This window comes from Macrobrachium rosenbergii, chromosome 41, assembly GCF_040412425.1.
Source record: "Macrobrachium rosenbergii isolate ZJJX-2024 chromosome 41, ASM4041242v1, whole genome shotgun sequence".
Lineage (NCBI taxonomy): Eukaryota > Metazoa > Arthropoda > Malacostraca > Decapoda > Palaemonidae > Macrobrachium > Macrobrachium rosenbergii.
In genome coordinates this window covers 80,218,151-80,235,093 of record NC_089781.1, presented here as the reverse complement: position 1 = coordinate 80,235,093, position 16,943 = coordinate 80,218,151, and the positions used below count along the sequence as shown (strand labels likewise).

At 37.8% G+C, this 16,943-nt stretch overlaps 1 protein-coding gene across 21 annotated transcripts in view; it reads left to right on the top strand.

Annotated features, from left to right (window-relative positions):
• The window catches only part of pum (pumilio), a 393,939-nt gene that overhangs the window by 144,392 nt on the left and 232,604 nt on the right, over nucleotides 1–16,943 (top strand). For 2 of the 21 annotated variants that reach the window (XM_067084478.1, XM_067084477.1), the window contains exon 1: nucleotides 10,830–10,996. The exons of 16 other annotated variants lie outside the window; for them this stretch is intronic. In XM_067084478.1, coding sequence (XP_066940579.1) covers nucleotides 10,928–10,996 — 69 coding nt within the window. In that variant the 5' untranslated portion in view covers nucleotides 10,830–10,927. Of the gene's footprint in view, nucleotides 1–4,372; nucleotides 4,531–10,828; nucleotides 10,997–16,943 lie in introns of those variants that run through there. 3 more of the 21 variants (XM_067084481.1, XM_067084479.1, XM_067084475.1) reach the window with 3 other exon arrangements.

Sequence of the window (16,943 nt, the reverse complement as noted above, 5' to 3'; positions counted from 1 at the left end):
GAGGGGCATTTTTTTTATGATTTAATTTTATTTTCCCCGAAAACTTACATTTTCTATTGCAAGTTTTAGTACGGGCTACTCCTCCAAGAACTTGTGCTCATTTCTTTTTATTTCTTACTCCAGTTGTTATTTCGAGACTTTCTTTAGGCCGTAATTGCTTTTGAATTTTTCTAGCAGCTATGCTTGCACTGTCAGTTTTTTTTATGGTTCCACGAATTTTTTTTTACTCTTCTATCCGCATATACTTTGATACCAGCCTTTTACTGTTACTTTAATTTGTAACAGCGCTTGGTGCCAGATAGGCTGTTTAATAAATCCGCAATGAATTTTTCTAAATAGTAAATTCAGGTCATCAGGCTTTATCGTAGTTAAACTGCATATTTTTTGCTCCAAGTATACGCATGCGTCAATGAGTTCCTTGTGATGATTTTAGTTTTTTTTTTTTTCCTCAATCCCTGAGGCGTTGCCCAAGGGTGTTAGCTGCGTCTATTCGGCCCCTAGTTGCACCCACTTTTTTTTTTTTAGCCTTGTAGTTACCTCCGTTCCTTCCTCTCGTCTTCACTCTTGCTGTCTAACCCCTTGAACTACTACTCTTTGTGCAACTGTGAAGTTTTCTTCCATTTCCAATTCCGATCCATTCATTTTCCTGTTCTATCTTGCTGTCCAACTACTCCTACTCACTCTTTTTACTGTCTTAAGCACTGAATTGGTGAAAATGCCTAGCGCTTGGCTCCATGATCTAAATTTCGTAAACCAATCCTTTTGCTCAGACAAACTTATAGTTGGTCACTTCAGCATCATTTAACAGCCGTCCATACACATATCTTCAGTGGAAAACTCTTCATATTTCGTATTCTTTTGATTCTATTCTTTAACCGTTATGAGAACCATTTCAACCGTTAGCTTACTGGTTTTTTTATTATTATTATGAGCATTTGTATTGAGGCCAAGAAATGACATGCTTGGTCTTAGTTATTGCCTCTTGTTTCTCAGTATTGATTCCCTATATATATATATATATATATATATATATATATATATATATATATATATATATATATATATATATATATATATATATATATATATATATATTTGGGTCTTCGTAGGAGCAGGAGCTCTTGCTGGCACAAGACCGGCTTGATCTAACAACGACTGTAACTGCAGTTTTGGTTCTGGCATTCTGTTGGTGGGACTTAATCTCATGCGAGCTATATTTCTTTGGAACGTTGGAATTTTGAAGTGAATATTTAAGTGTCGGTGAATCAGTTGGTGGATAAAGTGATCGGTAACGAGTTTGATTTTCTTTTTAAGACACCTATAAAAGATGGTAAATGCCTCTTTCCGAATTTTGCCAACTGTGTAGAGTGGTCGTGTAACTGAACTTTTGGGACATTTTAGAATCCAGTCCATCTGGTAATCTCTCGTTTCTTAGTGTGTGTGTGTGTGTTTTTTACATTACCTTGATTAAGTAGTGTTTGCAAGTGGAGAGCCACGTTGTGACCCTCTTGTTTGAAACAGATATTATTATTATTATTATTATTATTATTATTATTATTATTATTATTATTATTATTATTATTATTATTATTATTATTATTACTATTCAGAAGATGAATGCTTTTCATATGGAACAAGCCTACAGGAGCCATGGGCTTGAAATTTAAGCTTCCAAAGAATATGGTGTTCACATGAAAGAAGTAACAGGAAATACGGAAAGAAGAGATCAGTCATTAGAAAAGAATAAATGAATCAACAAATTAATAATAAATAGTTAAAAATTTAAATAAATTCTAAAATAAAAGAATTACTTTAGAGTAGTGATGCATTGCAACTTCGCTTGAACTTTTGAGGTTCTAATTGCACAACATCCGCACGGAGACTGTTCCACAGTCCAACAGTGTGAGGAACAAAGGACCTCTGGAACTGAGGAGTTCGACAGCAAGGCACATTTACTGCCTATTGGTGCTGCTGTTCATCAAATCTGATTGCTCTCGGCAGGAAAGGGAATCAGGGATTAATTGTGAATGTGATATTTTTCTGTTAAAATACAACTATTGGGCCTGGTTATATTTTAGCAGTCTCTCTCTCTCTCTCTCTCTCTCTCTCTCTCTCTCTCTCTCTCTCTCTCTCTCTCTCTCCAGCTGCTGCCCAGAGGAGTCTGCTAACACCTAAATACTTTCTCATAGTGGATTTTTGAGGAAAAGTCGTTCCTTCCTCAGAAAGTCAACCCACGTCTACTCAGTTGTGAGCCGGCCTCGGTTATTAATATTGTGCTTAAAGGCTTCTTCAGCGAAAACGGATTCAACTCCTACCGCTTCTCAATATATATCTCTTTTCTCATCTCGCTTCTTGAGATTCATTCACAGTGTTATTTTTCTCTTCAAGGTCTAGACCTTAGTTCACGTAAGTTTGGTTCAGGTAGACACTCGTTATTTCGTGCAGTAACGATTTGTTTTTCCCTATAATCTATCGCAGCTTGCGAAGGGTATAAAATGCTGTGTAGAGGAGGATGGATATTTTACATTGTCCTCTTTAGTTAATTGACCAGCAGGGATGAAAGTGGTGTGGACACCGGGAATAAACGTGTTGTGAGCAACGGGAGTAAAAGTGGTGGGACGATTTTTTGTCAGGCTGTCAGTTTATTTTTTCTTGTACTTGTGCCAGAATGACTGCTACTCGAACGGCCGTAAGATCAGCTGTCGTGTCTTAAGGTAGATGTAACTGGTTGAAATTTAGGTCTAGGACATTTTCGTAAACGGACCACTCAAAGGGTAAGCACCATGGTCTAAGCACACCTACTGGCACCATAACTGTCACCTACATAGTCTCCAGATAATGCTAATTCGTCGAAAATTACTGGCGATGCTGTTAGGTAAGAAAATTTGAGTCTTCCAAGTTTACAAAATCTGCCTCTGCTCTCCTCGGCTCGAATTTGAAAAGAGGTCAAAGCTAGACGAATCTGTTAGAGCAAAGTCGTGGCATTTTTAAAATTGAAAATGTGGGGTATTGATGAATTGTGGCTTTTGTGAGATAAGATCATTCTGCTCTCATCTCTCTCCACCAACCCATATTGAATAAGATACCTTCCTTTAGAAAGCAAGGTAAAAGGAAATGCAGAAGGTGGCAGTGAATGTTTCTTTATTTTGGATGGGAGTGGAATGAAAATTATGATGTTTGGGCGTTGCACACTTTTATAATTGAATGTGCTAGGAAGCCACTTCATTTTTAAATTCAGATAAGGATAGACCGTTGCCAAATGTGGAATTAAAGTCGTTATTTATGTTTGGTCTCTCTCGTCCTCTCTTGATTATGTTGTTGCAACCAAGGCCTATAACCCCAAAGCTTCCATCGTTAGGTTATCGAAACCCCTTTATCTCCCTTCGCCAGATTGCAAGAGATATCAAATGTGGAATTAGATTAAAGCTGTCGCCTGCTTTGGGACTCTCTCTGTCCCCCTTGAGCATATTGTTTGCAATGTAGGCTTAATTCCAAAATTTACTTCATTAGTTTTTCGAAACCTTTGTCTGCTCTACTCTCTGGTTTTCGTAATCCGCATTTTGTAACGTCAAGTAGTATAAGTGGTGTAGTATATCTTAGGTAGGCTGTATTATTTTAATGTAATTTATTATTTTGATATGGCATGAATTTTTGTAAATACCACTGAAATACCCGTCTATAGTCATGCATTCAGCTGTCATGTTTACGGTGCCTGTGCAAAGCGACTTCGTAGTGTGTGTGTGTAAGTTACACCAGATAGTCAGTCTTAGAACCCGGTTAAAGGATAACGCTTAACCGGTGCAACGTAGGTAATTGTTTTGAGGGCCTCGGCACATCGATCAGCCTATGTTGAGTGAATGTGTGTACATTCCTAGCATACTTCGGGGTGTAAGGGCTTTTTTTTTTTTTAAATGTGCCAACTTACAGTGGTATTTGATGAAGATGATTGTATTCGATCCGTTTATTTCGTCATGTGTTATTTTTACACGTATATTGTTTCACCACATGACAGATTAGGGTCTCATTGACACGTGCAGATAGTGAACTTTTCCTATTTATCTGTCAAACTTTAAATTTCCCGCGATGTGCTCGGGAGTGGTTACCAGACTACATATCCTACGGAAAATAAGTCACGTCGCTTTTCTCATTGCCCTTATCCCCCATAGAACGACATCGTTAGCGAATGCTGTTTTGCCTAGAGTTGCTCTTGCACATTTGCTGTTATTTCAGGTGGCCCTGTATAGAGTAAAGTTGATACACTCGTGAAAATAGTGGAAAATGGAGGTGTGTGTGCGCAGTACTGATCGCGCATGTCTCCCCCTCCTCCCCCAGGGCCAGTGCTTCGGGTCTGGTGGTAGTCGTCGTCTTTGTCTTCTTCAGTCTGTTCCCAGATTGACCATGGAGTGAATGCGCGTGGCACTTGTGTGATTTAGCGCCCCTTTTGTGTATTATTTGTAAATATTCAAGACCTGTGTAATATAGTGTGTACATTTTGACGCAAAGGATATGCGGGAGTTGAACGAAGAGATGGTAAGTTGGACATATCGTTGTTTTTTCCTCTAAAAGCGCGGGAAGCGCGAGTTCCCTCCCTAGAGGAGCAGCAACAAGTTATGCGCTGAGAGAACGGCGGCAGCCATGTTGGTTAGTGGTTCTGGTATATAGCTTTCTTTTATCATATTTACGTCAAAAATTTTCTCTTTGCGTTTCCTGTACACATTGAGAGAGATGCTGGTGCAGTGGGGATGCCGGGAGGGACTTTGTGACGTGTAGAAGGGCCGGAGCGATTGTCCTGAAAGAGAGAATGGGAAGATGATGATGACGTTTTGTTGTAGGTGACTCAGAGCCAGAAGAGCGGGGAAGTAAGTGTTCCCGCATCGGCTGCGGCGACCACCAGAACGATGCCATGTTGGGAGATTCCGTCTGTCTCTCGACAAACAAGCCCGAGAGAGGGAGAGAGATCATGGACCCTAATACAATTCTGCGTGTATTTTAATAATTTTGCTTACTCTTGTATTTTTATTTCTTTTTTAATAAGTGATCAATGTATTAACCATTACCTTCTGATACTTCTTTTCTAATGAACACCATATTCATTGGAAGCGTGAATTTCAAATTAAAAGGCGCCTGTAGACTTGTTCTATATGAATAGGATTCAGCGGAATAATAATAATAAAATAGTAATAATAATTAATTTAAGGGAGTTGGGCTTACGGGAGAGAGATTCAAGTTCTCAAATTTTCGTTTATACCTTTAATAAATTCATGGGCTTTATTGCCGAGGAATTTTTTGGTGGCGAGGAAACTTAGAGTTCGATTTCCCGTTTCCACTTAGGGGGTGATTGAATGGCAGTGCCGTTCTCTTTGCCTACCCCCAGGCAGGCTACGTTGTTTTCCTCGATTCTTCGTCGTTTTCTTCGCCAAAAACATTTCCTTAAAGCTGTCATGGCGTGTATAGTCTGAAATCTAATTTTTTCCCATTCCATTGACACGTGTTTTAGACAGCCAGTAGCTTGAATGGAACTTGTCATTGTCAAGTGTAGTCTAGACCGAAAACATACTACAACATGATGCTAGACAATGGGAATAAACTTACGGTAGACTAAAGATAGTCACTTTTGATCGGTTTCTATCTTAATGAAGAATGTTTTGTTACTCAAACCTTGTTTTCAAGGTCAAGTATACTTTTGATTAGTTTCGCAGAATTGTGAACTTTGTTAGGGCTATCAGATAACGAAACCAGTTTGCACTGACTAGTATAAGTTATAGCATAACACATAAGGTTATGGTTGTATATAGCTTTATGTTGTTTTATACTTGACCATCAGCATCTCAGTTAAAACCAATGATTAGCATCCATTTTTATTCTCGAGAACCTTTAGCCGTCTTGTCACCTAGCCCTGAGATTATAGTTTCTTGAGTACCTTTCTTTCGTTTTATTTTATTTGTGTAATTTTACGTATGAAATTTGTTTCCACATAAACAAGAGCCTTTTCCCGTTCTAACTTTCATGGTGAGGGCATTAAGGTTCTTTAATGCTTCTACAACAATCATGGTTTTTTTTTTTTTTTTTTTTTTTTTTTTTTTTTTTTTTGAGTAGGTAAAATTTCAGTGTCTCATCTTGAACAGGTCAATACAGAATTGCTGAGGACAGCATGAACGCTCAGGAAATTAGGGTTCAATAATTGGTATGTGCAGTGGTCATCTAAAAGAATGCACATGAGCGTGCATTGGCTACAGTAGAGATGCCTTGTGCTATTTGTTTATTGCTGCTGTTATGCATATCCAGTTGGTCATCATGCGATTTGAGTTTACTTGAACGCTTATGTTAAGTGGTTAGTAAAAAATTTCAGTTTGTTTCGCACCGACAGACACGTTAGATGTCTATTTATTGATGCAGTTACAGGTAGTGTTTTTTTTTTTTTATTTAGGAAGTGGTATTGTGTCTATTGAAATCTAGCGGTCTCATGTATGTTATACTGTATAGTGGAAACTGTTATTATAAAATACTCTTTATAATGTACATAATGTTTATGCTTTGTACTACACTATATATTTATTGTAATGAGAGGGGTATTTTTGATAGTTGGGGGTGTCATCATTTGAGTGATTGTCAATATTTATATATTATTGTTTTACTAATGTGAACAGGTTCAATTGGGAAATTTGTTTTCGTTGTTTTTGATATTAGGAGATCATCACTGTTAAAACTTGGTTCAGTGGATTTTGTTTGTATATTGTACCGTTGATTTGGGCCAACACGATAGTACTTGTTATAAGTTTTATGCCGTTCTTTATATTTTTTTTAAATGTAGTTTGGATAATACGGTTTGCCCATAAGGTTTTTTTGTATTTGTATGTCTCATAATCTTGTGTGGTTTAGGAATGTACAGTCCCGGGTTGCTAAATACTATGCTCTGTATTAGATCTGGCATGTTTTGAAAGGCTGGTATGGTTACGAATTTAAACTATAACGTGTAATATTGCCCTTTGTGTTTGGTTTGCGATTTCTTGTGTAGCATGACTATAACGAGTGTCGTAAAATGGCTAATGCGAGATTTTGTTAATTTTATAGACAGGCCGGTATTTTGAGCCTCCACACTTTTTAAGCACTGGTTGTAGTTCTATGTTGTTTGGGAATTCCGCACAAAATGCTGTTTGTTTGTGGTTGTCAGTATTTTTGTGTCATGCCCTGTTTATCTATAGGGTAATTTGGATTGACATGTAATGTGCATCACCAAATGGGATATATACATTATGAAAGGCAGGTCAAGTTGAGAAATTAAAGTACCGCTTCCTTTTGCGTCTGTTTGTTTATAATAAATGAACCAATGCTTGTTTATGGTAAGACTACAACGAACTCTTGTGCTGTACTGTAGCCTCACAGGAATTACTGTTATAATTTTTTTTTAAAAAGTTTTTAATATTTTGTCTCATGCCCAATTTGTGGGGGGGTGTTATTTTGAAAGGTTAAGTATGTCAGGAATTACTTGATCACTAATACGAAGTTGACATGCTTGTTTTCTAATTGTGCTTCATGACTGCCCTCTTTTGTTTGTGCCATAAGGATTGATGTAGAAAAGTCATTACAAAACATAAATAAATAATACATGACCGCTGAGCCTGAAAGTTTGTATGTGGGACGCAGAATTGTAAGTTCTTTGCCTGTAAAGAAGCCTTTGTACTTTATGCAGTCATCTGTGTTTGAGATTGGCCCTCTCTGATGGAAAAAAAAAAAATCACAATATCAACCATTGCCTTTAGGTCGAAATGAATATGTGAATTTCTCCATACATGGAGCTTAGATTGTCTTGCCGCGTATTGTAATACATTAGTTATATAGTTAGGTTTTCCTCCTCATGAACAATCTTGTTAAGTTGCCTTATCATTTTTGTTTGCATTGTGCATTTGTCCTAATCATGTTTCAAAGTAATTTATCATCTTTCTAAATATAATGTACTTAAAATCCCAATGAACAGTGTTGTGTATCTTGACTTTTGTTTTTGTAGATTAAATGTAAGGTTAGCACGGTAATAATTTGATGTAACTTTTTCAGGAGATAACAAAATTGCTTATTTCTTTCTTAGCTCAGAGCTTTTCTCATTTTAACTTTTATCTAGACCCAGTGGATTAGCTTCGACCAAAGTTAGTAGTAAACATCCCTTCAAAGGGTAGATTGACAAGGGTTAGTGAATTACTGAATAATTACAAAATTCTTTTAAAACCTTCTGGATCTACTGGTTGTTCATTTAATATAATCAGCACAGCTGATTATTTATCTTAAAAATCTTATAACACTCACGTTCTAGAGAGAGAAAAATCTTCTAACACTTACGGTCTAATCTAGAGAGAGAGAAATGTGTTGGCCTCCTTACTCTCAAAAACAAAAAGGCTACAATTCATCAGATTAACATGCGTTTGTCCTCATGTAGTGTAGATTCAGTTTTGTTCATTATTGTTTAGAAGTCTTACATTGGAATATAAATAAGAATCCTAGGTAGGTGATTAATGGCGTCTATGAGCTTGCCCTCTCTGTGAAGGAATGTATTTTGGTTGGTAGTCTTTAAAATTGTTCAAATTGATGTCCACCAGAATGTTATTCAATCACTGGAGTTGTTGGAAATGTTGCTGATTTCTCTCTCTCAGATGTTTACTCGCTTAGATGTTGTATTGTATCTGTTGACTGGAAGCACATTGATATCGTGACTGACAGTATTTACAGCATTTTTGATAGGTTTTGGATTTGTGTTAAGTAAAAATTATCCGTTTTTGTACTGTGAGGTCGAGTAATATTCAACATAAGGTAACCATTTTCAGTTTTCAATTTTTCATGCAATGTGGTAATTAGTAAATTCATCGAGACCAGGGCAAAGTTATTAATACTTTGTGAACATTATTTTCCCCCTGCTGTTAATACCAGGTTATTAATAGGTTGTGTTTTTCGCTGCGGTTGGACTCTACCCTATGAATGCGTAATGGGCGTGGTCGGCCTTCTCTTGGCTCGCGCTGATCTGCATTCTCGCATTTGTGTACCCAGAGCAAATGCGTTCGATGCAAAGATAGTTATTTATTAGGTTTATGTTTCCGTTCAACCGCCGATTAGGCTAAATGTCGAGAGGATTAATTCTCCTGTAGATAGGTGGGGTGTGCATACGATATTTAGCCTAGTCCCACCGTTCAGCCGTTTCAGGTGTGGCTTGTAGAACATAGGAATTGTGGTTTCATTAAAGGTCTTTGATTTTTTGTATGGATTTAAAGTTAATGCAACAGAAAGGATTGACACTTCTATTTGCAAAGGATGGTGTCAATATCTGTTACATCATTTTTTCTTATCCATAGAGGAAGATTGTACAAAGCACTCCCAGTATCATTACTATCGTGTCTTATTACCGCACGACGTCAAATCATGTTGCAGAGTTGTTGTCTGAATAAAATTATTGTTTTTGATGGTATCATGGCTTAAAATTTTCAGTTACCAGAGAAACTGAGTACCGGTACTTAGACTAATGGCTGAATGTATGTTGCTGTACAGTTGTAAAAGTAGCCTTGTAGTAATGGATGTGTCTAGCGATCCTCTAACGAGGTCGTTTGTGCAAATATATAGGCTAAAGCACCTGTGTAAGGCATCCACAGAATGCCTGTTTAGTATGTACCTGTTGTACCCTGCTGACCAGCCGGGAGCTTTGTATTTTATTTTTTCCTGTCATGATAGCGATTCTTTCTGGATAAATGTCCTTTTTTGTGTGATATGGAGCCATGTTGGAATCGGCTCAAGGTGTGTATGAATATCATTAGGGTTTGTGTGTACATGTGTTACTCTCATTTGTTGTACATGTTCTGTCGTAAACATGTGAGGCCATATAGAAGATTCGTCACCTGTATGGCACATGATGAAAGATATGGTTCACTGTATAGGGTTGTGATTGTCATTTTATGCGTCAATTTTAGTTTGAAAGAAGGAAATGTTTATTTCAGAAGGATTCTGTTGGCAGTTGGGTGCTAATCTGTAACAAAGTACTATAACCTAAAATTTGGTGTATATATTTATGTCTTCGGTGTACTGGTGTGCTTTTATTGTTAACTAGACCGTCTTAAAAATGCCAGGGAATTTGTTCGGTGGGATGTTGGAAGTGGGCTTGAACTGTTGTTGGGTATGTGGTTATATTTAGCTGAACCATATGGCATTGAGAGATTTTAAGGGAGGGCTGGGTATATTCTTGGTAGGGGGTATAGTAGATGTTACGTATGGCCAGTTTTTGTTTCAGATATTATTTCGAGTATATACGATATTTCCATAGCCGTGGGCAGTACTTCGTTTCACAAGCATTGTAATCAAAGATTTGATTTGCTGTGCACGTGTTCACTAGGTGGTGTTAGGGCACGTGAGTTGGCGCTTGTGTGCGTGTACGTGTGTGTGTGTGTGGTTCCCCTCTCCCTCTGGCTCTTGGTTTAGGCACCCCGTTTGTGGTGCCAAGCCAACATGACTTCCTCCAAGTTTTCCATACGATACAATTTCGTTTTCTTATTAGTTTCATATATGTTGCACATTATCTTTAGTGGAAAATTGATTGCTGTTGATCAAGTTCTTGTAAGTAACATGGTTTGTGTTTCCATATCCCATCCCTCCCTGTACTCCCCCCAGCCGATAGTGGGGTGGGGGTTAGCGATGCTGGCTGCAATGACGGTGATCGTTGCCTTACAGTAGAGGGGGAGAGATACAGAAGAGAGGTATTATAGGGCACCGTGTGGTGTGTTTGTCCCCGGGAGAGAGTCGTTTCTCTTCATGTGGGAAGATACAACCGGAGTCTTGTGGGGACTTACAGAGCGTGAATGTGTTTGTATGTCTTGAAGTACTGCCGTAGACTGCATCTCATTCTGGCGAAGTGCTAGTGGTGACTGTTGAACCAGGAATTTTTAGTTTTTGGAGAGAGATGCCAGTTGTATTTGCCCTGTTGCCATGCACTTTGCCACCGACTTCGCATGTCGCCGTGCCAGCAAAGGTAAGGCATTGTTGTAAAGTGTATGAAGTAAGGTTAGGCGGTTCGGTTTACAGTGTGGATTTGTCATCATCTTAGACTGGTTTAGTGTTCGCTTAATTAATAGTTCTCTAAGGTATTGAGCGTTTTGGTGGCAGAAATATAATTTATCTTCAGTTATTGTAGACCAAAATGAATTTAGGACTTATACAACTGTTTTTTATATACTAAATATGTTCAGCAACCTCTTATACTAATTATACTGATGGTTAGGATGAGCTACAGTATATAGACAAGAAAGTAAGATTTGTTATTTTTGGACACTGCCCTTGCCAATGCCTTGATCGTCGGTGGCCTTAGCACCAGAACGTTTGATTTATACCCGTAGCTTTTGCTCCCTTTGCCAAGTAAGATGAGACAGGTGCTGTTCACGCATAGGTTTTAAGGTAAAGCCGTTTTTGCTGTCATCTCAATGGCGGAAAATTTTATGAATTTTTGTTATTGATATTTGGATCTTTGTCCATCATTATTCCTGTTAATTTTTAGAGACATTCCTTTGGTCTACCCGGCGGAACCCGGTCCCATTTGCATGTTGAAGAGGAAGTTTGGTTAGATGACTCTTGAACAAACCTATTTTGCATCTTATTGATTTTGGGCATATTAAATAGTCAACGTATCTTGTATTTAAAGGGTTTTCCCCAGTGGCTTCTCGCGTGTGTGTATATGTATGTATACATACATACATACAATCCTAACCAATTTTGTTAAGGAACTGATGTATATTGGTAGAAATTTTACATTACGCATTCTAAGTAAATTGACTGTGTACAGCTTAAGATCCACTTCTTATATGTATGTATTTATATATACATATATGCCTACATACACATAGCCTATGTAAACATACACATATATATATATATATATATATATATATATATATATATATATATATATATATATATATATATATATGTGTGTGTGTGTGTGTGTATGTATGTATGTATATAAAACTTTATTATTGTAGGGTAGGTAAAATTGCCTATGAATTCCACCACACATCACGCCTGGGTAAGGGGATTTCTAGCACCTCCACTATATATCAGGTGGCCCCATTTAGCAAACGAGGAGGAGTTGGCAGAGCTGCCTGTGAACCTAAGTCGCTGAACATGCAAACGGGAGGAGAAAAGCACAATTACCAAGTGGTACAATTGTATTGAGTTACGATCTTAAGTAGCAACTCTCCCTCACCTAGAGGTTGGTGATAACTTCACAGTTCTTGGTAATTTTCTGAATGCAATTATCAAAAATTGTGTTCGTACATGTAATTGTATATATTTATATATAATTAGCAGTGTGGACTTGGATTACATATATAATTGCCTGTTCATGTACTGAGCTTGATGAATGCAGCTGTATATGCCATGCAACATTTGCATCGACGAAATGTTTGAAGGTATGCCGGTCGGTTGCTGCCTTGTTATCTGTCGGAGCCAAGGAAAAACTTACACTGACCATGCCGTTGAACGAATTAATAATGGCCTAGTGGGTGGGAAGGGTTGAGGCGCACCGAGTCGTGGGTACTCGTTTCCGAGATGTGTGTGTGTCGGGGGCCGGGGAGGGGGTCCTGAGGGCAGTGTGTGTGTGTCGCAAGAGAAAGCTTACAGCGTAAAAGTAGCCACGTGGTAGTTCTTTACGTTTCATGTTGAGGAGAATTAATGACAATGGCTCGATCATCCCCGCTAATTCCACAAGTTGGCTCGATCATCCCCGCTTTTCTGTTCCACTTTCATTTTAACTTTTTTTATTTTTAAATTGTGTATATATTTATAATTATATTTATTGCAAGGAGGAAATAAACGTTGCTGACAATCCTAACCAGTTTTGTTAAGGAACTGATGTATATTGCAGTTGGTAGAAATTTTACATCATGCTTTCTTAAATCGACCGTGTACAGCTTAAGATCCACTTGCTTCAACAGAATAAACATAAAAACTATAGATTTTAAAGTAAGATAGTTTGTCTGGGTTCAGTAGCAAAGGCATGAGCCCATCTGAACGGAAAAACGTTTTTTGAGAATCACAACACGTATGTTTTCTGATTCGCAGGAGGACTTGTTGGGATGAGATTGCTAGCCCCTTGCCCTTTTTGATCCGGTTATTGCCCACCACAGTCGATTAAAAACCAGATTTATAATTCACTGTCCATATCAGCGAGGACACTGGAGATTTTCAGTAACCTTAATACTTGTCACGAGGAAAGACTTGGAAGGGCTACTAGTTTGGACTATATAGTACCTTGATAACTTGGATAATCGTGAGAACTCGTCCTTCATTGTGAGACATCACGAGAGCTAGTCAACGTTCTTGCGGCACCGGCTCGAGTTGAGGTTCTCGTAATTAAAATCACACAATGCTTGTATGTCCTCTTTCCTGTCGACTTCATGATGTCTCGTTCAAAATCACGAGTTGTAGATTTTTAAGGTTGTGGGTTATCGTGAAGATTCTATGGCGGTGTGGGAGTGGACCGAGCACAAGTTGTTTTCCCCCCCTGGCATTGAACTATGGTTAGACCTGCATGAGATGTTGGAGCTACTGGTGAACCTTGTTGCTGAGCTGAGGATCTATTTTTGACAACGTACTCTGTTCGTTTATTTTCGTGTGTCCAGTATTAGGCAAAGTCTAATGTTGATTCTAAGGCATCCTATTCTATGTATTATAAAGTAGGGTTTGTTGCCAATAATACATAGTTACCTCTTGATGGCCTGTATGCCTATAATAATTTATATTGGTCACGGACATGCAGAGAACACTGGAAGTTAGGGTTAGTGGAAGCGAACCTATAAAAATATATGTCCGTTCACGTTGCCTCATTTCTCAGCCTTTTCTTTGAAGATATTCTTGCCTTTTCGGCCTACAGTGCTCACAACGTATTGAGGTTTCTTAGTGCTAATTTGACAAATATGATTATAATACTTGACCCGTGATTTATATTATATATCTTGCTACCACTAGGAGAAAGTTACGGGGTGTAAGTCTTCGCGTGCTGAGGCTGTATTTGTACTGTAAGCCCTTGACGAAGAACTTATTTTTCATTGTAGAAATTCACAGTAAATATGCCATTGCCTTATCGTAGTCTTATTTTTTTTCTAAATGGAATCGGCTGTATAGCTTAAAGTATGTATAATTAGCGATGTCAGGCAGGGCAACCGATCGAGGCTACGGCCTACCCCAACGCCAAATCAAAGTCCTTCAAAAAGAAGGCATCGTGCTTACCCCATATAAAAATGGGAAAAAGCACGTTAAAACGAAGAAGATGATCAATATGGTAATGTTATGCTTTAGTTTGAAATTTTCGTCAAAAGGTAGATGCCTACTTTGCGCATTGGCAAATTCTATGAAGTCAGTGGCTTCTAAAATTGCCTTTAGATATCATTATCAAGTGGTCGGATGCAGTTTAACTTTCGCGTATTTAGTTATTTATTTTTCAAACTTATGAACTATTATAGGAAGTTAATAACCCCGTCAGTAAATGTTTTGATTCCCGTTAAATCTTGCACCCTGAGATAGAGATCACACGTAAGGCCTCTTAATCGTGAAGCTGAAGGCCATGACACCATGTCATGGATCTCGCTGTCGTGCAATTTGGTTAGCCTACTTGCAGGCACACCGTGACGAAATAATTTCCCCATCCTATAAAGGTAGATATTTACCCGGCTATGTATCTTGTTTTTTCTGTGGTTTTATGTGGTGACGTTTGTTGCCTAGAGGTAATTCATGAGAAATTTGTCTTGTTTTTAGTCACATTTGTTTTGCATGCATGAAAGTTAAAGTTTCGCAGCACTTATGGCTATTACTTGAATCTCCGTAACAGTAATTCCTATACTCGTAGTACATACGGGAAATTTATCGTAATGGTAGTTATTTGCTTTGAAAGCACTTGCAGCACATGGAAAAAATGTATCGGTTGTTACTTGCCTTGAAAGCGGTCTACCAATATTACAGCACCGTTTTCTAGATATATCTTGCCTCCTGATGGCATAAATATTTAGCGAAAGCTCAGTTAATAATCCCAAAGTATCACAATTAACCTGCTAAGCAATGTTTTATCTGTCGTTTTCGAAAATTTAGAATGATTTAAAAGTACTTGTACAGTTCTAGTTTTTCCTCAGTCAGATCAGGAAGCTCAGGTAGTACTGGATTGGTCGAAAAAGTGCAGTCGCTTCTGTGGTCTGAACTCGTCTTTGCATTGGGAAGATATGAAAGGTCAGCCAACTCTTGAATGTGAGAGGTTGGTTTCAGATTTTTCTTGGTAAAACTTAATTTTTAAGAGTTTGGTATTGATTGTGATTTTAATCAGGTACTGTTGGTCATTAATTCACTTTTTCCGATATAGGTCATGAAGGCACTGATGGTGGTGCAGACATAACGAGAATAAGTTGGTTTGTATGGTTCTTCGAAAGCCAAAACCTCTTACCGTACCTCTGTGACACGCAAGCTGATGAGGGTTTCAATGGATATCTTACTCATTATTTTTGGTGTTACTTCTAATACAACCAGATTGGAGTAAACTTCCTATCAAAAGATTAGTAAAAAAAATATAATTTTTCAAGGTGGCATGTGAGAATAAAGCTTGATATGCAAGACGCTTGTCAGTTTTTTTTTTTTTTTTTTTATCTTAATTGAAAACTATTGTTCTCAGCAGTCCTGACCATTAGCTAATTCCAAAGCTGAGGATTTCCTTATATATTAGAGTGACAAGTTCAGCACTGTTGCTATTGGTCAGGTTTTTTTCTTCTCCAGTTTTTCATGCTCTGAACTGTTACTACTTTTTATTGGTCAGTGACTTCCTTGACATTTGTCGTCTTTTTAGATATTCTTACAATATCTGAGCTGAATTTGGACTTTTTGTATTTTTTTTTCTCGATTTCTAGAAGTTGGCATGCTTATTACTTGATGGCCATAAATCTCTCTCTCTCTCTCTCTCTCTCTCTCTCTCTCTCTCTCTCTCTCTCTCTCTCTCTCTCTCTCTCTCTCTCTCTCACACACACAGTATTGTTTGTTTCAAGTTGACAAGAGTTTGATTTCCCTTTTATGTTGATTTACTATAAAGATTAACTTACTTTCGTCAGGTTATTTCATTTGAAGCTGAATTATGTAGCGATGTTTTGTGTAATTAACACTTGTGTAGCAGTCTACTCGTCCTGTAGCTTCCTGAAGAAGAGAACCAGAATGGAGCGCTTTGATGACAAGATAAAAAGTAGTTGTGATTTAGCCGAGCTCTTCCTTGTAACATTCGGTTCATTTGAGTATTCTTTGATCAGCTTGTTTTGCTTTGTCGTTGCTTCTGTTTTATATTGTCTAGGTAAAGTTGCCCAAATCGTGATCAAAAGATTTTAATTTTTTTGCCCATGCCTATTGGTTATATGCAGTAATTGTTCCTGCTGGCATATCGCTAACGCAATGTTGTATGGTGATTTTTATTGATCTTTTCCCACTCGAAAAAGAGATTTCTGAGCTACTTGTAATGTATGCTTAAACATTGCTGACGAATGTTACATCATCAGATTATGTAGCAGGTTTTGTTATGTTCATACCAGATTATGTTGCAGGTTTTTTTTTTATTCATAACTATAATTTTCATGCATGCTACAAGAAGTCTCCCTTGGTAGGCAAGGCGCTTTAAAAATGATTGTGACATGGAAATTATGGTTGCTATTGTTACTAATTTATACTTGAAACAAGTTAAGAGTAATATTTTGCTAAAATGCAACGCATTCTGCGAAGTTCGCCCTTAAAGCTTTTATCTTGACATGTTAAAAATGTTATATTTTTAATTGCTCTGCAAATTTCAGCATTCCATGCAAATGTGATGACCTTGGTCATGGGAATGCATCTGACCATGGATGCTTACTGAGAGGGACTTGAGTAGTGAGAGAAAGGTAAGGAGTGACACTTTTCGGGTCCTTGGA